Source organism: Ostrinia furnacalis, unplaced genomic scaffold (genome assembly GCF_004193835.3).
Source record: "Ostrinia furnacalis isolate ACB-3 unplaced genomic scaffold, ASM419383v2 OfSCF7680, whole genome shotgun sequence".
In the NCBI taxonomy this organism is placed as follows: Eukaryota; Metazoa; Arthropoda; class Insecta; order Lepidoptera; family Crambidae; genus Ostrinia; species Ostrinia furnacalis.
Window position 1 is genome coordinate 315,845 of NW_021137919.1, and position 27,255 is coordinate 343,099.

General features: G+C 41.3%; 2 protein-coding genes across 6 annotated transcripts; one reads left to right on the forward strand and one right to left on the reverse strand.

Moving 5' to 3' along the window:
* Positions 1 to 87: 87 nt before the first annotated feature.
* BORCS6 (BLOC-1 related complex subunit 6) lies at positions 88 to 1,146 on the reverse strand. Its single transcript, XM_028322601.1, has one exon. It carries the CDS (start codon positions 1,027 to 1,029, stop codon positions 283 to 285), a length of 747 nt encoding a protein of 248 aa, XP_028178402.1. The 5' UTR covers positions 1,030 to 1,146; the 3' UTR covers positions 88 to 282.
* Positions 1,147 to 1,287: 141 nt separating this feature from the next.
* LOC114365889 (ATPase family AAA domain-containing protein 2) lies at positions 1,288 to 26,975 on the forward strand. Of its 5 annotated transcripts, none has more exons than XM_028322586.1 (28): positions 1,288 to 1,436; positions 1,651 to 1,764; positions 3,016 to 3,097; positions 3,237 to 3,318; positions 3,836 to 3,963; positions 4,479 to 4,648; positions 5,548 to 5,646; positions 6,137 to 6,300; positions 7,247 to 7,320; positions 7,983 to 8,105; positions 8,651 to 8,731; positions 8,977 to 9,067; positions 9,312 to 9,405; positions 9,778 to 10,056; positions 10,469 to 10,605; positions 11,001 to 11,212; positions 12,037 to 12,143; positions 12,493 to 12,644; positions 13,258 to 13,429; positions 13,772 to 13,960; positions 16,143 to 16,299; positions 17,005 to 17,171; positions 17,703 to 17,851; positions 19,192 to 19,379; positions 20,472 to 20,626; positions 21,417 to 21,616; positions 22,344 to 22,417; positions 23,458 to 26,975. In XM_028322586.1, exons 2-28 carry the CDS (start codon positions 1,672 to 1,674, stop codon positions 23,670 to 23,672), a joined length of 3,834 nt encoding a protein of 1,277 aa, XP_028178387.1. In that variant the 5' UTR covers positions 1,288 to 1,436; positions 1,651 to 1,671; the 3' UTR covers positions 23,673 to 26,975. The 5 variants fall into 5 exon arrangements, with proteins under 5 accessions (XP_028178387.1, XP_028178392.1, XP_028178388.1 ...); XM_028322587.1 differs by lacking the exon at positions 1,288 to 1,436 and adding an exon at positions 19,555 to 19,648 and having other exon boundaries at positions 1,443 to 1,764; positions 19,192 to 19,285; XM_028322590.1 differs by lacking the exon at positions 1,288 to 1,436 and adding an exon at positions 19,555 to 19,648 and having other exon boundaries at positions 1,443 to 1,764; positions 19,192 to 19,285; positions 20,484 to 20,626.
* Positions 26,976 to 27,255: the final 280 nt, after the last annotated feature.

The following is a 27,255-nucleotide window of genomic DNA, read 5'->3' on the forward strand; positions in this document are numbered from 1 at the left end:
TAATATTCCTTCCGAAGGAATATTAACTTTATGGTTTCTATCATCTTGAAGAACTTTTCAAATGCTACAAGTTACGGGGTTTTTTAAATTACTTTATTAAATGCTCTCACTATACAAGGGTACATTTAAATTAATTATTTTAATCTGGTGTATTTAACTAACTGAATTTTATACAAGTTGAACTTAAATAAATATAGTTATTATGAAGACATAAAACAAAATCTAAATGTATTATTTACAACTAACCACTAGTTACATTAATAACAAAGCAACAATTACATGCTAAAAGTTATTTTCAAAAATTTGAAGTAGTCTCTTTATTTCTGCTATCCTTGCAGCCTGTGCTTGGACAGGGATCATTGCTTGTGACACCTCTTCACCTTTAGCTAGAATTGTATACATGCTTTTGATGTTATTGTCCATCGCATCACATGTCTTGCCAACAGCATCCTTGTATACTTCCATATTTTCAGCAGTCAGCGAAGAATTGGAATGCAGTATGCTGGATAAATTTTCTATTAGATTATCTACTGACTGTGCTATCCTTTGAGCTTCATATTCGAGATCATTCAATACTGTTATATCAATTTGTCCTATTTGAGGAGCCAGTATTTGTCTATAAAGTTTTCCAGAAGGAGTGCTTGATCTGGATGCGCTAGTAGAACTACCAAATACTGGAGTTTCGCCTCTCTTAGTTATGGGACTGGAGAGTTTAATTTTAAACTCTAAATCATCAGCAACATAGTGAGTCATGTCCCCTTCGTATCTCACATGCCCATCCAAGTCTAAAGGAAACTTCTCTTGTTTGCGGTTTTCTGAGGGAAAGTTGTAAGGCCTGGAAGGCCCAGCTGCCTTCTGGTCTTCAGGACTGAGGCCTTGGTCTGAATGGAATGATATTTCACTGTAGGAAGCCGTCATCCGAGCTGATATCTCTTCATCCATGTCCACCACATCCTGTTTGTTGGAAGGGTCATCGGGCAATTCTTTGTCTTCTGTCGATGGTGAATTTCCTTCAGCTGGGTTTGACATTATTGAGCAAAATAGTTATTTGAACTTACAATCGTAAAACTACAATAATATCAACAAACAAAACCCATCCCAAAATCTGACAAAATCCATCATCAATTTTTTTGACGGTAGTTGGTTGACATTTGACAGCACAGATGAGATTTTTTTTTATAACAATACAAGCAAAGGTTTGCTTTATTGTGCGTCTTGTTGTCTGAGCACATAGACATTGCATTCCAACTTCTCTTTTTTTTCAATCACAAAGCTGTCAAATTTGCGGGAATTTTTGACAGTTGTCAATAAAAACATCGTGAGAATGAGAAATCGTGTGAATCTGCAATTTATTAGCTTTTGTTAGTGCCGTAATATGTAAAGAATAAAATAATTTTAGTTATAAATTGTGGTAAACTTTATGGTTATTCTAATTGGTGAGTTAAGTATTTCAAAATTGCTGTATCTCTCGACTTCATTGTCCGTTTAACATGGCGCTTTGTAGGGACATGTGCAGACGATAACGCTCGTACATCACCTTGTTAGTTACTATTTCTAGTGTTTAGACGTTTATTTTCTTGTTTTTCGAGTTGTGGATTGTGTGTAACGTTGTTTGGTTGTTACATAACGGGTTTGGGGTCTTGAATGTAGCGTTACGACACAGCTACTGCAATGGTGAAAACCCGTCGCAGTAATGGAGAGAACGGAGAGGTTGACGAAGGGAATTACACTATAAACGACGTTGGCAGCGTCTCCGATGAGAAGGTGACACGTTCTCATTGATACTACTTGATAGATAACATTAGCACCTATGCTTTGTTTAGAAATACTTTGTGACTCAACTTCCTGTCCCAATTTCCTTGTTGGCTGATGCAAGTACTTGCATGTGCTTTTCCAGTAAAATTAAGGAGGATTCAGTGTGTTGTGGTCTTGGGGATTACCATCATGATAAGATCTTGTCTTCCAGTCTTCCCAAAGTTGTTTTGTAGTACCTTTATTGAGTTTATGTGCTTTGGAATGACATTTTATGTTTTGATTGGAGCTGGAAAAGTAATTAAAGGGTGTCAATTGGGTTCTATTTATTTATTTAATTTGTGCACTATTCAGATCACTTGAGTGTGTCACTGTTTGTATGGTATCATTACATCATCATTCACAAAATATTGATGATAAGGGGAAAAATGTGTTTATCATAAATATGGTCCTTTGCACTCAAAACCCTAATGTTTTGGTAATGTAATGTTTTTATCCCTTGGTTTACATTTTATTACAAACAATGATATAATTGTTGAGCTTTTAAAAAAGAAGCTCCAGTTTTTATACAGTTCATGAGTAGGTATGCATTAGAAAACTTGTAAAAGTTTGATGGTGTTCTATCAATGGTTTTCATTGATATCATTGCATGCATGCATTGCGTTTTTATTATACAAAATGTATCTTAATTAGTAATGAATAAATTATCCATTGGATTAAATCTTCTCATCAGGGTTCTTATTTTATTGATGTGATTATTTAATTTTAGTTAAATAAGTATTACTATGTTTTTTTAAATGCATGTTATATTTATTTTGCATGGTATTGGGATCAATGTTTTAAAATGATTTATAGACAAATAAATGTTTTTCTATTTATTTTCAATGAATAATAATATTATTCACCATTTATTTTTAATGTGAGTATGGAACCAAATAAGATTTATGGATTTTTACTCAATATTTCACTGTTTCAGTTTTTTTGTTAGTCCATATAAAATTATCTCATTGGATTTGTTTAACATGAAATACAGAAAGGTGCAATGATATTCAATACATTAAAAAATAACTGCACATAGCACATAACTGGACATTGTATAGCAACTTAATGTTCTTTAAATGTATGCTGTATATTTTTAATTACTAGTCATTGAGGCTGATGTCTAGTCAAAACTACACTAGACACGCAAAATAAAAACTAAACAAGCATTCAAATTATTTAAGTAAATAACATATAAAATTTAAACAGATTTCCTTATTTTAGGCATCTAATTGGTCTCAACGGGAGTTAAGAAGTAGCCAACAATATAAGGTCACTCGAAAGATACAACATTGGCCTACTAAATGTAAGTATTGTGTCTGATATTATAATACAGTTATCTAGTTACAACTGATGCTATTGATACATATTTTATGCAGCCAGTCTTGTAACTGGGTACTGGATCCAATTGGACACTAATAATATTTGTCTTAATATAATTTTAGATAGCCGACGCCGCCGCACTATCAAAATGCCTCGCATAGTATTTCCAGAAAGTGATACAGAGCCTGAAAAATATTCTAGAAGGTAAGTGTGAGTTCAATAATGCACACCAGTTATTTTTACATGTTATTGCAAAATCACCTTTATTACAGTTGTATGAGGAGCTAAAGTGCAGCAGGGTCTAACTTGATGTGCTGTAAGGCTAGGCGTGCACGGGTGGCTTGTGATCGTGACAGTATGTCGCTCTTTTTCTCTCCATAAAGGTGTAAAAAAGATAGATATTTAGTGGCGTAACTATAGGGAGGCAGAGCTGGCAAAATGCCACGGGACCCCAACCCTAGGGAGCCCCGGCCCAGGACCCTAATCCCCCCTCTTGCGATGCTTCAGGGCGATGGTCCCGTAGTCCCCTGAAAAATAAACCCTAGATATGCCAAGGGCCCCATGCACAGCATTTGTCACGGACATCAAGGTTACGCCACTGCTGTAGATATTGTCACGGCGACATAAAGTCACCCGTGCGTGCCAAGCGTATTATTTGCAATATTGAACAACATACGAATTGGTATGAAGTTAGCTTATTTCTGATATTCTGTGGACACAGGTCTCGCCAAGTGCGAGTGTTTTTTGCGGAGGACAACGCGTCTACGAACAGAAGCGTGCGGATCAGGCACAGCCGCGGCCCACGGAAGAATTACGTGGAGGACAGTGAAGACAAGCCAATACAAGAAAGTAAGGATTTTATGACTGTATTTGAAACAATAAAACTTGTAATTATTGTTAACATGAACAGGCTTCTAGGTCATCTCGTCGCGTAAACTAAGATGTTAATCAAGGGGTATACCAGATGAAGGATATACTTCAATCCTTTATTGAAAGTTTACTGCTTGTGTAATTTTTAGATCAAGTCCAGAATTATGGCTTTATTTTACCCCTCGCAATGTTTTCTCAGCGTGTACTAGGTTTTTTTTTCACGCCGTGATTTCAAATTGCTCCGCGAATCCGAGGGTTGCCAGTATGTGGCATAACGACGAAAATAATGAACGAATGCCTCTTATTGCCGCAAAGAAAGAAGTCTAACGTCCGTATTCACAAACACTACTATGAGATCTCAGTGGGCGTGGATGCATAGTGAAACACGAACCAATCAGAGAGCTCTATTCAACGCTGTGCGTTCGTTTTGCAGCTTCACTTATGCAAGCATCGTTTGTGAATACGAGCGTAATAAACATTCGATGTTTCCTTAGATGTTCGTAGAAGTTGCCGCAAACGCAAACTCATCCACCACAACTTCAACGAGAGCTGGATCACCAACGAGCTGAAGGTGAAAGGTTATCCCGACCTGTACGGCTTCCCTGGGACCAGCTCCTCAGATGAGTTCTCCTCCGGCGACGAGGCGAGGGTTAATAAGAAAATTGTGAGTGCCAAATGTATTTAGAATAGAATAAAGCCTAAAGCCCGGTCTGTGAACACGTAGAATTTTGTCCAATGACCCCAAGCTACCCATCCTTATCGCTCGCGCGTAATTATGTTGCTGTCGCGCTCGCACACTCACTGCGGGCGCCCGTCGCATAGTCGCGACAGCAATATAATTACGCGCGAGCGATAAGGATGGGTAGCTTGGGGTCATTGGACAAAATTCTACGTGCTCACAGACCAGACTATAGAAAGCATTTATTTGTCTCAAAACATGTAAAAAAAGGTATTATTAAGCAAGACTTGAGGTCATAGCAGACTTATCAACTCGGAAAGGGATCAACACCATATCGCCTTTCGCGCGCTGTCAACTGCGTGGCGAGGCGTTTACGCGTTGCGGTTAGTATAAGTGTGCGTTACGGTATGGAAGGGAGTTTCATACAAAGAATACTGACCACCTCGAGCTGATACGGTTACGATCCTTTTCCGGGTTGATATGTGTGCCACGTCTTTAGTCAAGACCTGCTAATTAAAAACATATAGTTTATTTCCCCTTATTCTTACTTCTTATGTATAGCAATTGAGCATAACAGATTGTTATTGATAACACATTTGTCATTACTTTGTGAGAAAGAAACAATGATCTACAAAACCTCATTTGTTTGAACACATTATGTGGTTTTCTAACAATCAATATACAGGGTGTCCCAAAAAGGGCGCTCTTTACGGGACAAGATGTATTAATCATAACACTGTTTGGTTCTGTTAGTTTTCTGGCGATTAGCACTTTTTATATCTTATTACTTCAGAATAATAACAGTAATGTTTTATGCTTACGTCCAGCAGTGGACTTCCATTGGCTGAAATGATGTAGAGAATAAGAAGTGAGATGTTTTGTAGACACGCGATCTGCCCCCAACCAACACAGATGAAGACACACAGCTCTCTGCGCGCCAGAGGCGGACTTCGGCCAGATTTAATAACAGCAAGAAAACTAATGTGAGTCGCTTTATTTTATAGTATAATTTGAGTTTAAAATTATTATTTATGAATTAGTCATCAAACTTATATCTAAGAGCGCTTTCACATTAGGGCGTTATAAGCGCTCCGCTGTCACATAGTATGAAATTTTCGCAGCGCGTCTGTCGTGCGTTTGTCGTGCTGCTGAATCGCCTAAATGTGAAAGCGCTCTAAGATGTGTGATAATATTGTAGAACTAAGTAATAATAATTATTCTACAGACAATGCAAAGCGAATGTCCTATTTTCTCTGTTGATACAAGAGCCGTAAGTGACATTTTATTTTTACGAGTCAGATAAATGATTCTCTCTCTCTGAGTTCGATGTCGCGCCCGAGACAAGTCTGCTATTATACGACCCATACCTACATTATGTAGCCCTTAAAACTACGTATACATCTACGTATAATATTTCAACCAGGCATTGCTATGCGAAAGAAAGTATTAACAACATATTAAATCATGTCTCAGGATGCGTCCGGATCAGATTCCGAAGATGAGAACAATCAGACGGTGATTGAGAAAAAGACGACAAATGAAAGTAAGAAAGAGAAAGAAACAGACGAGGGGGCGGAGCCTAAAGAGGAAGTCAAGAATGAGACGCAAGAGGCGAACCAAGAGCAAGACAGCGAGAGGTATATTTTTCTTAGCTTTGTTTTAAATGAAAATGATATAAGTTTAACATGACTAGGGGAGACTGGGTACGATTGTAACAACTCGACTGTTGCTTGGTGAGGGTGAGGGGGAGTTGTTACAACCGTACCCAGTTTTCCCCATCAATGAATATCTACACTAAAGGAGAAAAGGCTTTCACTTTAACTATAAATGTTCCTTAAGAGCGTTGTCACATTTTTCATGCAGAAATCGAGAATTTGGCAGATTTCGAAATGATTTTAGTCATATAATTTATTGTTATAGCTTCTTTTGACTTATATCATCGTAATTATCATACGTTTTTACGGAATGTCTATTGACAAAATCTCGTTCAAATTGGATTTTTGCCTACGAAAACAGCGAATTTCGAAAGCCCGATTTCCAGTTAACTCGCGAAGGCACAACTTTGAACTAATATTACAACAAATTTATTTCTAAGTAAGAAGATANTCAGAATAAATTTTAATTTTTCCATCCCGCATCATAAAAACTAAAAAGTCAAAAGTAAAATTTAAATAGTAAATATTTTTCATAAACAAGCTTTTGATGCTGTAAAAAGAATAAAATAAAACATAAATTCTTTCAAACCCATCAACTTATTACTTTACTCAATTTAAAGATTAAAAACTTGTCACGGGATTTACTAGTGTAAAAAATACATTAATTACGTAACTTGATTTTGCTAAAAGTCTGATCTGAGAAAAAATCAAATGGGTAAATTATACATTATTTCTTTATTATTATGTATGATGTACTGTCTTAGGTACGATACAACTACGGATTAAGATCGTTTAGTCGACGCAGCGTTGAAATTGTACAGATAAATGCAGTTTGCGCACTCACTACGCGACGTCAAGCAATAAAAACCTAAAATTCGAACGCCAACTTTTTGCTACAACGCTCTTAAATCTATTTTGTTTCTTTTAGCAATCAAGCTCCAGCAAGATCTACTAGAAGAAATAGAGGACGCCCAAAGAAGGAAGATAGTCAACAAGAAACAGGTAAATTCCTTTTACGAATGTTTATTAGAATGAATTCTATTGGTGTCTGTCTGTAAATTAGAATAATACTGGTTGTGTGTGATGATACCATATTCCAGTATAATCCTGGGAGTGTGGTGGCCATATCAGTGCATGGTTTAAAAACGCCGCGTTATCAATAACCGCATGTGCCGCTGTTCAGTGACAAAACAGCTTGTAACTTCGTGACCTGTAAAGATACAATAACAATTTGGTATATGAGTACTGATTCTTTGGAATGAAAATTTGTTGAAAGAAGTAAGCCGAACTAGTGGTCTAAAACAGCTGTTCATCCCAAAAAGTACTCGTATTAAAAAAAACTGTTTCTGCATGTGTGTCCAAATCTATAATAAACTTCCTCAAGATATTAAAGAACTGTCCTTTAATCAGTTTAAGACCACATTGCAAAAGTGGCTTGTCGCGCGATTATTCTACTCTCTCCAAGAATTTTTAAGCTATAGGGAATAATCAGCAAAAAGTAATACCGTAATAATTATATGTAATATCAATATTTCTTCGATATATTTGCATGCTATTGTTGATGGCTGGATAGGTGATCATATTTTGTTATTTTCGACATTCTGTACACCCTATTCAAAGACAAATAAATATTTCTATTTCTATTTCTGTATTTTCTTCCACAGCGTCTGAATCGTCATCGTCGGAGTCAGGTAGCGAGCTGGGTTTGCAGCCGCGCCGCTCCAAGCGCACGCGTAAGCCTAAGCCCGCCTTTGTGCAGATTGCGCAGCGAGAGACGCGCGGCAGAGGTAACTTAGCAAAATAGCCTCTATTGCATGCGTATTAGGATCAACTCCATATTATTACTTCAAAGCCCGCCTTCGAGTAGATCGCGCAGCGGGAGACGCGCGGCCGAGGTAATGTAGCCATTGTTGTGGAAAAATAGCCTTTGTTACAACTGTCTGAAGGATCAGTGTATGAACATTGTTGAAAGTTGAGGCGAACACGGTTTGTGGGTCTCCTGCAATCACTGAGTCATAGACCTTTATGTCTCTTACTACAGGTGTACAATGTGATGACTTGTAAAGTGAAACTGTTTTGAGACAAATAAACACTTATCTTCTATCTATCTATCTACTCACACTGATGTAATATTTGAATACAGAACACAGATATTACACATACAAGTTTAAACACTGACTACGCTAGCTACCTCGCTCATGCTAAATATGTGCAAATGAGACAGAAAGCATGAGCGTACAAAGATAATAATTTTTGCTTGTTGATCGCCTCAACTCTCGTTGCGCAACCTTATCTGTGGAAATGGTTATTAACATATTATTTATTGTTGCAGCCAAAACATTCACAATCAGAAAGAAACCGTACTCTTTGCGTGAAAGGAAACCTACAATTTTACGCCGTAAGACTATCCGATGTAAGTATTATCATAGGTATTCGAATCACTTAAGCTTTTTGCTCGCTCTCTAAAGCTTCAACCACGCCAACGCGTGCAGATTGCCATTGCCCGGCGCGATCAAAGGCTAATGACAGGTTGCGCGATCTATGACAGTTCACGCGACCTGTCATTTCCTTATGATCGCACGCGTTGGTTTGGTTGAAGCATAAATGAAATGATAGTTTTATATTTCAAACTGTGAATGTATGTTATTCTTTTTGCAGCGCAATCACCATCTAGTAGCAGTAGTAGTATGTCAAGTAGTGACACGGAAGAGGACCTAAATGTTTCCATGAAAAACAAAACTAAGGGCAGGTAAAGTATTACATAAAGTTTTAAATTAATATCTACACTTTGTTGAAATGTTGATCATAAGTGGACGCAGTTTAGCAATAAGGATCCAACAACACCATGTTACATTTGACACTTTTTGCTACATGGTAATATAGATCGTAATGACCACTTTGGTATACTTCACTCATTTTCGACGACTTTGTGGGTTGGATCCTTTTTGCTAAACTATGTCCGTAATGAAAGTACTAAATAAAAATGTTTTCAGACAAAAGTCAAAGTCAATGGATGACAAGAAAACAGATAGAGCTTTGAGAGATATACAACCTGTTGAGGTCGACGGCAGCGTGAGATTTACGTCAGTAAGTATCCTATTTGTCTATTGATTGGCCAAGTTAATCACAGAAAGATCACCTCAGATTTTAGTTCAAAATCTCTATGAACACCGGGTCATAGAGATGTTGGAATAAAATCTGAAGTTCAAAATTAACACACCACATTGATCACCTGGATTAGATCATCCAGAAGGTGATCAAAGTGGACTCCAGGCACACTTTAGTTTCCTATGATAAGATGGATAAGAATTCCATGAGTGATCAAAGGAAATCTAATAAATCCAGGTGATCAAAGTGGAATAGACCAAAATTAAGCACATTCTTAATCTGAATAACATTAACTTCTTAAATTAATAAATAATTGCAAAAAGTTTGACCATTACTTTTTGTCTCTTTCAGGTCGGTGGTTTAGAAGAGCACATAAAGTGCCTCCGTGAGATGGTGCTATTCCCTCTCATGTATCCGGATCTGTTCCAAAAGTTTGGCACCCGCCCCGCCAAGGGGGTGCTATTCCACGGACCCCCGGGCACGGGAAAGACCTTACTAGCCCGGGCCTTGGCTAATGAGTGCACTTTGGTTGGGGGCAGGAAAGTCGCCTTCTTCATGAGGAAGGGGGCGGATTGCTTGAAGAAATGGGTGGGTGAGAGCGAAAGGCATCTCAAGCTGCTGTTTCAACAGGTCAGTGAAGTGTAATGAAGTTATGAAATGTACTTTGGGTGTCATTTATGTTTGGCAAAATTTAAAGGAGAAGAAGCTTTGAGTCTCGTGTTTTTTGGTCTTCCTCGGTTTACCGATTTGAAAGGTAGGGGTGGAAAGAGTCCCTTATGTAGCATTTGTACAGGACTGGCCCTCTTCTCGACCCCATACAAATGTCGCACGAAATGGCCACGCCCCTCGCACGTCACGTGGTTATGCCTTAAATATGGTTACGTAAATGTAAACTTATGTAGCATGAATTGGGAATAGAAGGCGAATATTGTATTCGCGAAGGCGAATAGACATGTATTTAGTCTGTTATTAAAAAGAATATGATTTCAAGCTGCAATGTAAAACACAATGCCAAACTCATAACATAATGCTTCCCTTCCAGGCAAACAAAATGAAGCCGTCCATAATATTCTTCGACGAGATCGATGCGTTGGCGCCGGTGCGTAGCGTGCGGCAGGAGCAAGTTCACACTAGTGTTGTTGGCACACTCCTCGCTGAGATGGACGGCCTTTGTGATAGGTGAGATATACAGGTTTTATTGCAAAATAGCTCCTATTGGAACGACATAAGATGCCAGTGTTTTGGCGCAAGTACACTATGCGGGAAATAAACCGAGATGAAGCGCGTGCCCGCACACCGAAGTACGGGCGATGCACGGCGAAACCAACCGAAGTGCGGGTTTACACTATACGTCACGATCAATTTCCCCCATGGTGTACTTGTGCCATTTAGCTTGATAATCTAATATACTTACTTCTTAGCGTCCGTGTCTTTGCTAATCTATCTACTATTACTACATCCTATCTGTGTCAACGCGAATTTTTTTATGAAGTACATGAGCCTTAAGTAATCAAGTCCTCAATTTTGTTCACTTCTGAGAGACCACTTAACTAACCAACCCTTCATTACCTCAGGGGCGAAGTGGTAATCATAGGCGCAACCAATCGCCTAGACGCTGTCGATCCAGCATTGCGCCGCGCGGGTCGCTTCGACCGGGAACTATACTTCCCGCCTCCACACGCGGCCGCTAGAAGGGACATCCTGCACATATACACCAAGCACTGGACCCCACGCCCAGGGGAGGAGGCTTTGGACCAGATAGCTCAGCTCACAGTCGGCTATGGAGGTCAGTCATTGGATAGAGTCACTTGAATATTATCAATTTAGGTTTCCGCTGTCGCACGCGGCTGTCAGGAGATATCCTACACATTATACACCAAGCGTTGGACTCCGCGACCATGGGAGGAGGCTTTGGACCAGATAGCTCAGCTCACAGTCGGCTATGGAGGTAAGTTAGTTCCGTCCATAGAATTTCTTGCTATTAGAAGTATCCGCTAGGAGAGACGTTATCTTTCTGCCTCCACACGCGGCCGCTAGAAGGGATATCCTGCACATATACACCAAGCACTGGACCCCACGCCCATGGGAGGAGGCATTGGACCAGATAGTACAGCTCACAGTCGGCCATGGAGGTAAGTTTCGTCAATAGCAATCCTATCTTATGCAAGCGGCTGCTGGGACAGACGTTAGCTTCCCGCCTCCACACGCGGCCGCTAGAAGGGACATCCTGCACATATACACCAAGCACTGGACCCCGCGCCCAGGGGAGGAGGCTTTGGACCAGATAGCTCAGCTCACAGTCGGCTATGGAGGTAAGTTAGTTCCGTCCATAGAATTTCTTGCTATTAGAAGTATCCGCTAGGAGAGATGTTAGCTTCCCGCCTCCACACGCCGCCGCTAGAAGGGACATCCTGCACACATACACCAAGCACTGGACCCCACGCCCAGGGGAAGAGGCTTTGGACCAGATAGCACAGCTCACAGTCGGCTAGTAGGTTCACTAGATAGCAATACAAAGAGACCAGTTAGATTATTATCAGAACAGTAGTGTCTCAGAGATTTTCCATGACCAAACATATTTTATTTATGACTTTATTTTGGTTGTTACAGGTTCAGACCTAAAAGCTTTATGCTCAGAATCAGTATTAAAGGCGTTGAGAAGAGTCTACCCACAAGTGTACGACAGCGAACACGCCTTACTTATCGATGCTAAGAATGTGAGTATTGAACTTTAGTATTATTATTATGTGCATTTACACAGCTCTTCCGGCAGGTGCCTGGATGCGAGCGGCGCAGGATCGGTCTTTGTAGAAATTCTTGGGGGAGGCCTTTGTCCAGCAGTGGATGTCTTTCGGCTGAAACGAACACAGCCCTAGGTTTTGTGTTCGGTAGTCGTACGTGTCAAAGCCGCTGTCAGAGGGGGGACAGTATTCAGAATCGCGCTTGTCGACGACTTTTCTGGCGCTTTGCTTATTACAACCCGCTGTCAATGCAGCTGGGCTGTGTGGGCACCCTAATGTGTTGGAAAATATTTGGGTTGCGTTGACGTTATTCAAATGTTTCCAGGTGGAAGTGACAACCCAAGACATGTTAGAGGCGATGCGTTCACTAGTGGCGGCTGGAGCCCGCGCCTGCCCGCCCCCCGCGCGCCGCCTGCCGCCGCCCGCGCGCCCGCTGCTCCTCGCCCAGCTGCAGGCCGCCCGCCAGCTGCTGCCGCCGTGAGTGTGTCCCTAGCCGCTGCTGCGTGACGTCACGCGCGCCCGCTGCAGGCCGCCCGCCAGCTGCTGCCGCCGTGAGTGTGTCCCTAGCCGCTGCTGCGTGACGTCACGCGCGCCCGCTGCAGGCCGCCCGCCAGCTGCTGCCGCCGTGAGTGTGTCCCTAGCCGCTGCTGCGTGACGTCACGCGCGCCCGCTGCAGGCCGCCCGCCAGCTGCTGCCGCCGTGAGTGTGTCCCTAGCCGCTGCTGCGTGACGTCACGCGCGCCCGCTATGACGTCACCAGCATAGTCATTTCGAAGTGTGTGTGAAGAGGCTAATCTATGACATCATCATGATTCCAGCTACAGAACGTTCACTGCTAAACGTAGACGTCTCCCTGCAACCTTTATGACGTCGCAAATTAACTTGAAATATTACGATTCTTATATCATTAGGGACTACGTAGCGCAGTTAGTGGAGCTGTGCAGATGGAGAAGTCATGTGACATAATAGAGCTGTTATTTGTTGACGTTTTAATAACAAAAACACGACCCACACCACTTCACTGCAGTATTCTACTCAGTTAAGCGTCATATTCTATATCAATACAGTTTTTTATTAGATCCTTCTTCCAGGTCGGACATCCCGCCAACGTCATCCAGCGTGCTTCTGATCAGCGGTCCCTGTGCTGAGACCTATATAGCGCCGGCGCTGCTAAGCGATATGGAAGACTGTACTGTCAAAGAGCTTAGCATGTCAACACTACACTCGGCGCTCGCCTTCACGCCCGAGCAGGCGCTTATATCGGTGAGTGGTGATGATAACTAAAGTCGCGCTCGCACACTCACTGCGGGCGCTCGTCGCACAGTCGCGACAGCAATATAATTACGCGCGAGCGATAAGGATGGGTAGCTTGGGGTCATTGGACAAAATTCTACGTGCTCACAGACCGGGCTTTAGCACGAAATATTTCGTATTAAAATCATCTTAAAATAACGATCCACCGATTGAATGACGAAGAAAATCGTATCAATATGTGTCTGGAACAATTTCAGGGTCTACTATGTTAACCATAATAGACGTTACATATACGGACTTATTTACAGATACCGAAGATTCTACATACTCATGTTCTTTACCTTGTTACAGCTATTTTCGGAATGTCGACGAGCGGACAGAGGATGCGTGCTATTCGTCCGCGACGTGCTATCAGTGTGGACATCACTAGCGGCCACCGGGACAGCGCTACTGTTACAACTATGGCGGACGCGCGCTGCGGGAGATAATACATTACTATTGGCCACCACAACTGCGCAACACTCTGACTTGCCGGCAGAGGTAAGAATGCGTGCTATTCGTTTTAGTGTGGTAGTCTTTAGCGCCAACCGGGACGACGCTACTGTTACACCGATGGCGGTGGCGGAACGCGGGGGATAACACGCTATTGTTAGCTACTACCACAGCGCAGTAGTGCGCAGCATTCGGAATTGCCGGCCGAGGTAAGAATGCGCGCTATTCGTTTTAGTGTGGTAGTCTTTAGCGCCCACCGGGATGGTGCTACGGCACTACTACGCGACGGGGGACAACACGCTATTACTGGCTACAGCACTCGGATTTGCCGACCGAGGCAAGACCAGCGGAGAGGATGCGCGCTATTAGTCTTAGTGTGGTCATCACTAGCGCCCACCGGGACAGCGCTACTGTTACAACTATGGCGGACGCGCGCTGCGGGAGATAATACATTACTATTGGCCACCACAACTGCGCAGCACTCGGACTTGCCGGCAGAGGTAAGAATGCGTGCTATTCGTTTTAGTGTGGTAGTCTTTAGCGCCCACCGGGATGGTGCTACGGCACTACTACGTGACGGGGGACAAATTTGCCGACCGAGGCAAGACCAGCGGAGAGGATGCGCGCTATTAGTGTTAGTGTGGTCATCACTAGCGGCCACCGGGACAGCGCTACTGTTACAACTATGGCGGACGCGCGCTGCGGAAGATAATACATTACTATTGGCCACCACAACTGCGCAACACTCTGACTTGCCGGCAGAGGTAAGAATGCGTGCTATTCGTTTTAGTGTGGTAGTCTTTAGCGCCCACCAGGACGGTGCTACTGTTACACCGATGGCGGTGGCGGAACGCGGGGAATAACACGCTATTGTTAGCTACTACCACAGCGCAGTAGTGCGCAGCATTCGGACTTGCCGGCCGAGGTAAGACAGATGGATGCACAATATTCGCCTTGGTTTGGTTGTTTCTAGCGGCCATAGGGATAGCACTACAGATGCAGCTGTGGCGAACGCGGGTTGCGGGGGATAACACGCTATTGTTAGCTACTACCACTGCGCAACACTACGACTTGCCGGCCAAAGTAGGAATGCGCGCTATTTCTTTTAGTGTGGTAGTCTTTAGCGCCAACCGGGACGACGCTACTGTTACAACTATGGCGGACGCGCGCTGCGGGAGATAATACATTACTATTGGCCACCACAACTGCGCAGCACTCGGACTTGCCGGCAGAGGTAAGAATGCGTGCTATTCGTTTTAGTGTGGTAGTCTTTAGCGCCCACCAGGACGGTGCTACTGTTACACCGATGGCGGTGGCGGAACGCGGGGGATAACACGCTATTGTTAGCTACTAGCACAGCGCAGTAGTGCGCAGCATTCGGAATTGCCGGCCGACGTAAGAATGCGCGCTATTCGTTTTAATGTGGTAGTCTTTAGCGCCCACCGGGATGGTGCTACGGCACTACTACGCGACGGGGGACAACACGCTATTACTGGCTACAGCACTCGGATTTGCCGACCGAGGCAAGACCAGCGGAGAGGATGCGCGCTATTAGTGTTAGTGTGGTCATCACTAGCGCCCACCGGGACAGCGCTACTGTTACAACTATGGCGGACGCGCGCTGCGGGAGATAATACATTACTATTGGCCACCACAACTGCGCAGCACTCGGATTTGTCGGCAGAGGTAAGAACTAATGGAGAGGATGCGCGCTATTCACAATTTCACACATATGGCGTGTCACTAATCACGGAAAAGACGCTAGTGTTGTAGATATTGAGGACTAGGGTTGCGGGGATAACACGCTACTGCTAAAGCCTGGTCCGTGAGCACGTAGAATTTTGTCAAATGACCCCAAGCTACCCATCCTTATCGCTCGCGCGTAATTATATTGCTGTCGCGACTGTGCGACGGCGCCCGCAGTGAGTGTGCAAGTGCGACAGCAACATAATTACGCGCGAGCGATTATGATGGGTAGCTTGGGGTCATTGGACAAAATTCTACGTGCTCACGGACCAGGCTTTAGCTGTCTCGCATAATTAAAACTTGAGTAAAACGGAGGATGCGTGCTATTCGAACGCAATATTGGTGAAGACATCAAATCTGATAATATCTCATTCTCAACACAATGTTCTACCGAAATTGTAGTCTAAATTGATATCTATTGGCGGTCAAGCTGTAACCCCTGGCGAGACGATGACAATGGCTTAAAATTATCTTTCTATTTCAGCTTCAAGACCTGTTCCCTCTGTACAAGGACTGCGTATACAGAATGCGGGAACCAAATGCGGCAGAAGTGATCGCGTTCCTAAAGCCGTTGATTGCCGAAGCTCTGTTAGACCCGCCTCCTATCGAAAACACGGAGCCGCCGCCACCGCTGCCTAGAGGTAAGCGAAAGACAACCTTATAACAATGACATATGGGTCATAATTGAACAATCACTACATAGTACAGTCACGGAATGAAAAGGTTCGTCAGTTTTCAAATTGATTCCTTCAACGAATCGCGAGCACATATTACCTTTTGAAACTATGTTACAGAATAATCTCTAGTTAGAGAAAATAATCTTTAACTGTTCGCCAGTAAAGTTCAAAATTATTCAGATCAAAGTTGTTTGACGATGTAACTTGTCAAGAAGATTATTATGATTGAACTAAAACCTTCTTGTTGGTTCAACCTGCCATTATCTATTAAATAAAAAAAAACTACATTTTGTAACATTGCACTGATGGGATAGAAAAATAAACAAGCAAAACCTTATTCGTTAGCAAACGTCATATTTATTTTAATGTTAGCAGCACTGTTTCTTGCACGGTTATGTTGGCAGGTTTGACTCTTACAGTACCTAGCAAGCGAAAACCGACACTAAGGTGACGAACCTTTTCATTTCGCGACTGTACATATAAAACAAAGTCGCCTTCCGCTGTCTCTCCCTTACTATGTATGTTTAGATCTTTAGTACTACGCAACGGTTTTTTTAATAGATAGAGTGATTCAAAAGGAAGGTTTATATGTACAGCCTTGGCCTGTATATTTAGCACCTGTGCAAAGCCAGGGCGACTCGCTAGTTCTAATGGTAAAACTCTTTTTAGCACCACCCCCTCCACCGCCGCGGGAGAGCCAAGAAGACATGGCCCGGCGCAAGCGCAAGGAAGACTACAAACTGCGGGAACTGCGCATCTTCTTACGGGACATCTGCCGCAAACTGGCTTCTAACCGTCGATTCTATAAGTTCACCAAGCCTGTCGACTTGGAAGAGGTTAGTTTGAATAAGATGTTTTCATATTAGGTTACTTAGGTGCTGTCATTGTGAATTCCCTTTAATATGAGTTCTCCAAAACTGATAATTTTGATAAAAATAAGTCGGGTTTTCCTTCCTGACGCTATAACTCCAGAACGCACGAACCGATTTCCACGGTTTTGCATTTGTTGGAAAGGCCTCGGACTCCGTGAGGTTTATAGCAAAGAAAATTCAGGAAAATTTAACAAACGAAATTCCACGCGGGCGAAGCCGCGGGCGGAAAGTTATTAAAAATATTTAACTAAATATAACAGCTTCAACTTGCTTGTTTCATAAATGTGTTCCAACTTAGCAACGGATTTTCTCCCATCCCAAAATACAACAGATCTTGAAGCAAATGCTAGTGAGAAACGTTGTTTTTTGTATTTAGAAACCAAATAGCGACTCACAATTCACCTCTATACGGTTTTGTAGATGTGCCCATTGCAACATTCAAGGCTATAGACTATGCAAGGATACCTATATGGTTTAAAAACCTTATGTTTTCAGGTAACTGACTACTTAGACATAGTGAAGCAGCCAATGGACTTAGAGACGATGATGACTAAAGTGGACATGCACAAATACAACTGCGCCAAGGAGTTCCTAGACGACATCGACCTAATTTGCGCGAACGCGTTAGAGTATAACCCGGACAGGTAAGAATTTAATTTTCTGTTTTTCTTGTTGAAAATAAGTCTTAGGCCCCTTGTACACAAGGCTACGCTAAGCGATATCGACTCGTCCTAATGAGGGCTATCGTTTTACCGCTCACCAGTTAGCGCCACTGTAGAGTAAGGTCCTGTCACTTGCTAGTAGCGAAGACAGTGGCACCAACTGGTGAGCGCGAAAGTGGTACGAGGACTATCGCATTTGCATTCATCAAGATGGCGCCACTGTAGAGTAAGGTCCTGTCAATCGCCAGGGGGGCCAACTGTTAAGTATAAAAACGATAGCCCTCATTGGCGACACATAAATGTTTGAATATGTTCGTGATCACGTGTCATGTGATCAGAAATGGAGAATGTGTTTATTTATTTTATTTATTGTTTATCAAATGACAAATCTTTGAAATTTTTATTTACTATTCTGCCATTACCATGACCATAAAATCATGTTTTATGCCTCTAACATGATGTATTCGTTTCCAGCACTAATTTTACTTTATTTTGCGTATTACCCCACTACATTGTAACCTATTTTTAAATGTGTTTATTATGTTTTCTTCCACATAATTTCCTGCAAATCAAAAATCAAAGGGCTAGAGGGGTGTATAGGTATGCCAATACGCTTGTATATAGCCTTAATAACCACTATAGTCAGTATTTATAGCCTAAATATGATTTGTAAAATATATTACATCCTCTAACCTTTTCTCCGTAAATTTTTTGGATATTGAGCTTGATTCCTCTCTTCACTGAAATGTATTTATCGGATGAAGATCAGAATCAGTCCAGTTGCATGTAATATAAATACAAAATCTATATACAACAGTCATTGTCATTAATTTAGTTATTAGTTGTTATTATTTACACCCATTATAGTGATTAGAATGCTTTTAGCTGTCATAACTAAAAAGTTTAACAGACAATTTACATTAGATATACAGTATTCGTAAAGTTTTGTAAGTACTGGCACGGTTACACGGTCGGTTGATCTTCACAAAAGTTTAAATTTTAAGATTTATAAATTAATTATTTGTATAACCTAATTTCTATATCATAACCATTCGTCACCTATTCACTAAATTGATGACACTCACCCTAAAAACCGACCGTGTTGCTTTAGCTTCATTGATAGCAGTTCCGTCATATCAGTCTCAAATAAAGATTGGTCTTTTTAAAGCTTTAATCCTACACCTACCCTTTTATTGGATAACCAATAGACAAAATTCAATAAATCAGAAGATGTACCAGTCTCGTAATTGGACTTCATTAGTTATTCACCTAGTCTACCTCCACAACCTCTACCTTTTATACATCGCCAAAAACCTTACCAGGACATCATCAGACAAGCAGATCCGGCACGAGGCATGTTCGCTAAGGGACCATGCGCACGCACTCATTGATGTTGAGATGGATAGCGACTTCGAGGTGGAGTGCCAGGAGATAGCCAAGAAGCGGCGCGAGGAGGGAGACATGGCTGACGCAGACCTGCCCGATTTTATCTACACTGCCTCCAACTTGCGTGAGTCATAATCGTCGTCATTTCAGCCACAGGACGTCCACTGCTGTACAAGTGCACATAGGCCTCCCCCAATGATTTCTACATCGCCCGGTTGGTAGCAGCCTGCATCCGGCGCCTTCCTGCTACCTTTATGAGGTCGTCGGTCCACCTTGTGGAGATGGATAGCGACTTCAAGGTGGAGTGCCAGGAGATAGCCAAGAAGCGGCGCGAGGAGGGAGACATGGCCGACGCAGACTTGCCTGACTTTATCTACACTGCCTCCAACCTGCGTGAGTTATCATCATCATCATTGTTTCAGCCACAGGACGTCCACTGCTGTACAAGTGTACACACGGCCACACTGTTAACTATCAATTTCAGTTTTTCCTCTTGCTCTCATCAAATGGCGATTCTTTGCGATAGAACGAGACGTCATGACAGGTAATGGATAGTTAACACTGTTGCCGATGGTACATAGGCCTCCCCCAATGATTTCCACATCGCCTGGTTGGTAGCGGCCTGTATCCAGCGCCTTCCTGCTACCTTTATGAGGTCGTCGGTCCACCATGTGGGTGGACGTCCCATGCTGTGTTTTCCGGCCACTCCAGAACCTTTCTGCCCTATTGGCCGTCAGTTCTCTGTACTACACGTGAGTACACGTGACATTATACTACCACTGTGTATTATTATACGGGGAGACGGATAGCGACTTCGAGCTGGAGTGCCAGGAGATAGCCAAGAACACGTGTATTATTTCAATCAGTCTACTGCTGGGCTGACACTTTTTGATAAGGGGCGCCAAAGTACCCTACTTTATTCATCCGGCCACTGATAACTGACTTCTAAAAGTTGAGATGAGAATAAGCTGCTCGTCTTATAATTAATTTCCTGAGACTTGTTATCCACTTGGAACCTGTTTATTCTATCATTCATGGTGTCTGAAATAGATATGGCTGGCTTACTGATACTTTAGATTTGCTACACACATAAGCAGGCGTGTATTTTCGATGACACTCCAGCCAGGCGGTTTTGGGAGGCATTTTTCCTCATTTAGCCAACCTAAAACCTATTTGTATGTTAAGTGGTGTAAATAATATGACTTATGTTCCATAGAATGCTTCGCAGACTCCACTGGAAACGACAGCAAGTCGATGCGGACGCCGCACAATGGCGAGAAAAGCGCGGAATCGTCGGCCAAGCGCAAGCGCCGCCGCATGAACGCCTGGTCCAAGGGGCTCGTCGTCAAGCGGCAGAAGACTGCGCAGAAGGTAACATTAACGGCACATTTGTAGCAAACTAGCTCTTATTACCGCAACATAGAAAGCAACGGTGAAAAGAGCGCGGAGTCGTCGGCCAAGCGCAAGCGCCGCCGCATGAACGCCTGGTCCAAGGGTTCAGTGGTCAAGCGGCAGAAGACTGCAGAAGGTAACATTGTTGTTGCAAAATAGCTCCCATTATCACTGAATAAGATGTCGCAGTGTTTAAATTCATACGTCATCGTTTGTAGTTGGATAATAGAGAGCATTTATTTTGTCTAACTTTATGTCTTTGCAATATTGGAAAACACTTTCGTCTCGATTTGAAGTAGTTTTCTCAAAGGAAAAAGTAGAAATTATAATATCTTTCAAAGAAACTAAACTGACTATCTGACCTGTTATTCTTATTTAAGAGCGTTTACGTCTAGCGTGGCATGTCAAGTTTAGGTAATTTCGATGCTATTTTTATTCACACTAAAATAATTGTNTTTTTATAAAAATTTCAGCTTGTAAACTGACGCTAAAGTGGAAATTTACAAAACCTGTGTGGACTTATCTTGATATAATTCTTGAATACTAAACTAATCGCAATATTTTCTCAATTAACTATTTAGACGACGAAATTGCCTAACTATTTATGCCTATAACATATTTGTAGTATTACTGGTTAATGATTGTAACGAGTTGAAAAAGTACTGTTTTTGCGCCAAACGGCGTAAACGCTCTTAAATAGTTTTTATTTACTTACCTCTCTACGACATACACCTGACTACGGTCTGATAAACCTTATTTCTTTCCTCAGTCATTCAAAGACTCGAGCATGGCGATCACCGACGAGGAGTCAAAAGAGAACAAGCCGATCACGTCGACGCCGCTGCCCAACGGCGAGGTGACGTCATCATCAGCGTCAGATGACGACGCGCCACTGCGTCGGCCGCAAGATAGCGACTCTATGCTCAACATTACCGTGCAGAGTGCGGTTCATAATCATGTCATAGAGAGGTGAGATGTCATTTAAAACCTTTTAGGGCCCTCGCCCACGGCGACTTTTTGTAGCAATGCAGTAGCGCGTTAGTAGCTCGTTGGCATCACTTCTGTAGTGCGTTGCAAATGCGACTAACGTGCGTTAGTAGCGATGCTAGTAAGAGTCGACGTGGGCGAGGGCCCTTAGATGTTAAAAGTTAAATTACTTGTCTGCGTCGCGGTGACGTCATCTTTGCATTCGATGACGCGCTGCTGCGATGCCCCGCTCCGCATTATGCTGATTGCGAGGCAAAACCACATCTTGGAGAGGTTATGGTTGAAGCAATGAAATACTGGGCTTTTCTATCTTATTACAAAACTAGCGGCCACCCGCGACTTCGTACGCGTGGATCAGATATTTTCATACAAATGTTTTTTCCCGGTAACTCCCGTTCCCGGGGGAATTTTGCAATATCCTGTTGTAAGCTTTAAGTTTACTAAGGTACCTGCATGCCAAATTTCAAGCGTCTAACTTAAGCGGTTTAGATTTTTCATACAAAAGGATTTTCCCGCTAATTCCCGTTCCCGTGGGAATTTCGGGAATTCCTTTCTTTCTTTGCACCTCTACGGTACCTAAGCTACGTCCCTTCCAAATTTCAAGTGCCTACGTTGTTTAGGCTGTGCGTTGATATGTTACTAAGTCAGTCAGTTTCTCCTTTTATATATTTAGATTAACTGCCTATAATTGGGTATTATTTCTTTACAGTCCTACAAAATCGACGGAGAAGACGAAGACATCACCAAAGAAAAGGAATTCAGGGCATGATACGTCCGCCGGAGGTGACTATCACATTACATATTTCATCCTCTTTAATTACCTCCAAAGGTTCAGAACCTTACATTTATTAGGTAAAGGACAGTGCCAATCCATGTATGGAAGTTGGACCAAGTGCTGCCCAGAATGAAACCATAGTGCATTTTGTTCCTTAGGCCAATACTAATTTATAAACTGGAGCGCACTGAAATCTATCCCTGGAGTTAAGAGAAAAAAAGAGTTTTGTTTTGAATTATTTACATACAAAATATCATCGATGTATACCTACTACGCATAAGATTTAGCGATTGTGGCATTAAATAACACTCGCTATGTTGAACTTAACCATACTGCATCCGTACACCTTACTTTAGTACGACTTCAACATTCTTTAAGCGATCAAGCGCTGTTGCAGTAGTTTGGTTAGTTGACAGAAATTAATTATTTCCAAAATAGAGCAAGAAGTTTTAGCTTACAATAATTTCAATAATCGATTGTAATACACCAATGAATTGATTTTTTGCAAGGACAGAGAACTAAAAATTCTTGCTTCATTTTGGAAATAATTAACTAACTTACCAAACAATTAAAACAGCGCTAGATCGTTTATAAAGAATGTCTAAATCGCACTAAAGTAACGTGTACGGATGCAGTATGGTTAAGTTCAAAATAGCGGTGTTATTTAATGCCAAAATCGCGAAATCTTATGCGTAGTACGTATACATCGATGATATTTTGTATGTAAATAATTCGAAACAAAACTCTTTTTTTCTCTTAACTCCAGGGATAGATTTCAGTGCGCTTCGGTTTACACATTAGTATAGGCCTGAGGAAGAAAATGCACTATGGGTTGATTCTGGGCAGCACTTGGTCCAGACCCTGGCACTGTCCTTTATTTTATCATCATCATAATTTCAGCCATAGGACGTCCACGGCTGAACATAGGCCTCCCCCAATGCTTTCTATGTTGATCAATTGGTAGCGGCCAGCGCTTCCCTGCTACCTTTATGATGTCATCGGTCTACCAATCGGACTACATTTATTTACAAATTAATATTCTTTACAGAGGCCGAGAAAGTACTGATAAACAAGACTGAGCTAGATAACGTCGTGTATAAGAACGCAAAGGCTCTGCGCTCGATAGGATTGGAAGCGTTGCTTGATTTGCACGCGCAGCTTAGTGGGATCATACGCTCATACGCGCGCGCGACCGACCGCACGCGTCTGCCGCACGAACTCACCGCCGTCGTCACGAGGTACTTGCAGCATACAAAGAAATGAGACGAAACAAAACACCGGTACGGTCTCAGAATAACGCGTCGAAAGAATCCAAAATATATTCAGTAGCTACCGTATGGTAGGAACACGCGTTAGTTATAATAGCAACTGATACTATCAAGTTTGTGAGCTGACATTTGCTAGCGCTATTGAACTCCGTTCCCCCGCCATTTTTAAGTTGCTACGCGTCTACTATAGTGTTGGTGAGAGCTACATATATTTTTGGTAGGTGGCTCGAAGTTACCTAGGTATTAGGGTTACGTAAACCATAGGGTATATGAAATTTTGCGAGAGTTGTCTTGAGGTATGTTAGGAAATTGTTAACGTCCTTGTTGATTGGTTTAGTGTTGGAATATCACATTCCATATCTTCGAACTAATAATGATCGAAACACTGCCGTCTCGGCTATAAAATTATTTATAAATTATCTTAAGATCGAGCGACCATTCCTAATTAGCCAAATTGTGAGTGAGATTACCAGATATAGGTTAGTTTACCGGTTGTAAAATTGCCCAAAGGACTGTGATATGTAGAAGAAGAGTATAGACGTGTACATAAAACATTGCTTCAATTATTTATTGCGTTGCGTCGCTAGCTGAGTGTTTGTCTGTGCCATGCGTGACGTCAGTGTTGACATTTGGATGCGAATGACTCAAAAACTGTCCAGTTAGGAAAATATCTAATCTATAATTTCAGTATTTACTATTTATTCTTAATCATTAGTGACTAAATACACATTGCGCCTGCACATGTTTGTCTATAGTCCGGTCTCATTGCTGCCGCCCGTCGCACAGTCGCGATAGCAATATAATTACACGCGAGGGATAAGGATAGGTAGCTTGGGGTCATTGGACGAAATTCAACGTGCTCGGCGACCAGACTTTAGATATTCTAATTGGCATTTAATGTAACACAAATAGCTATATCGCTCCAGCCCACATTAGAATTTTGACCTTCTCTTTAATCATTTAAGACGCAAGCGAGCTGTAACGCGAATTATGATAATATAATCGAAATGAAATGACTTTCTGATCAGATATTTTATATTCTTGCCAGCTTATGTCACTGCACAAACTAGTATAAAATTATAGAACTTGGACTCTGATAATTTAGTCACAGAGGAGTCAAAATAAATGAAAATTCAAAGCATCCAAATGTTAATACGGACTTAATCTTGCATGGCGTTTTAAAATTGTGTATTCAAAACTATTTAAATTAAAATATACATACGATATTATATCAGTGCGGAGTGTCCAATTTGGCTTTTTAGGCGTGCTACAAAATTAACGCACTGATTATGTTTTAAAGAATTTATTAATTACCAAATAAGCTGATTAACCATCATGTTTATCGTAGGATAAGGTTGTACTAACAAATTAATTTTAATATATTAATTATGATTATGATTGTTGTGTGGGATGGCGAGTTAAGATTTCACTGCCAACACAGTGGTGTCGATTGAATAGGTATTGTGTACAAAATATTAATACTCTTTTCGTAACCTGACTTAAACTTTACGGTTAAACGTTTTATCGGTACTTAAGATAATTTGCACTAACACAGATTATAAATTAATCTAAATTGCTACACAATATTTATGCAGAGGCGGACATCACTTCGTCAGGTTCAATTGATGTGACTGTTATAGTAATACGATGTTTAGGATATTCTGCAACTACAGTTTTCTGGCGTTTGATCTGAAGTCTGTTTAGCCATAATTCATGAGCCCATCTGACAATTAAAACACTTATTTAATATTTATACACTGTTCATTAACAATTTAACTTCACACAAATCGCCTAGTCAAAATCACGAGTTCAGATCAAAAGTTGTCAACTGTAGTTTACATTAAGGTTTAAACTTATATCCGCAACTATTCGTACCCCCTCGTTCCGAAATATGTGTAATAGTTTACGACGAAAAGGGATGATTGCGATTACGGCTGCTACATTGAATGATCAAGTATCAAGGTGTCATCCAATTTAGGCTTATTGCACGTGATTTCCGATAATAAGTGTGATGTGCCCTTAACAGTATTGTTAATCGAATTTTTATATTAGATAAGGACCCCTACCACATTAATGCCGTACTATTCTACTTAATTCTTGTACATTATAATATGCGTGGGATTTCGTGCAACTATTCGGCGCTAGATGGCGCTAATTCTACAATATTATAATGTACTTAATGGTTCCAGAATTAACAAAATAATAAGTAAGATTTACCTGAAATTTTTAACGAAATACATTTTACAGTATAAAGTATCGGTTACATTGTCTATGGATTTAATCGCATGATGGTGTTGTTTAATCTGTATGTACTTAAATGATCAAAGTGTGAATCGATCAACTTGTATCCCTTGCATACTTCGCAATCGTGTACCTACTCTATCTTTTGTATAAACGTTTATAGAACTACGGGCGAGTATTGTGCAACAAATAGGTCTAAACTAAAATTATACTATCTGTATATTTATTTAAATGATTTTATAAAATTGAAAAGAAAAAACCAATCGATTAGAGATTTCAGAAATTTAAACTTTGTTAAAGTAATTTATTTATTTGGAAGAATTGTATTAACGTAATCATGAAGCTTTATTTGATCAATTTAATCAAATTAATATCGAAGTTCGCTACGAGATAAAATGTTCAATCGAGTAATCTTTCATTTGTTTAGCTCAGTCTAAAGTGCTTGATATTTTATTGTTGAGAAATCTAGTGAGTACATCTTCTTGCTACTGTCATAGTAACTCTTGCATCAAAGTTGCCCAATACGTGCCCGAATAATATGTATGTATACCCACCTAAACCGCGTCTTGGATGTATCTCGGCTTGATCATAGCATTATAGTTCTAAAGCACTATCAATTTAAAGTTTAATTTAGTGTGAACTGATTCCAGGGGGTGTGGCTTGTCTTGTATGGAACATGCTAAAGTAAACCTTATTGTAGTGTGCTTAGGTCTATAAGAGCAAAGGTTGAAGCGAGATCGGATCTAGATAAGAGCTAGGTGAAATATACTCTAAAATTACAAAACTGTGTGATATAAAGGAATAAACGCAACATTTACAAAGCGTAAGTTACCTCGTTCCGTGAAGGAATTAAATCCTATGCCATAGTAAGTGAAATAATTATGTCCTGACGTCTCGACCACTTGTTAAACTACAACTGTTACTAATGCTTGCATTTGCTCAATCGGAGTGTTTTAAGTGTACGCACTCAGTATCCACCGTCTAGTGTATAGTTTTGTATTTATAATGTTGTATTTAAATTAAAACAAATAAAAGGGTACGATTTCATGTGATATGACATTTTGACTTTTATTTTTAGTAGTCCTTTTGAGTTTTTCGTTTAAAATATTTGTGAATGTATCTTGGTGTCTACATGTGATGGTACTTCGTAGATATTTAAGAGTCAAGTTTGATACTAGGAATTTATGCACGACGCACGTCGATTGCTAGTACGCTTTGATTGGTCTAAATAGTCGCCAAACAAGTTTTGAGCGTCTTTTCGTAGTAATGCAGGCCTGTACAGAGTTAGATTTCGCAGTGTTTAAGATACGTGTCAGTATCAGTGTCTCTTCTGTACC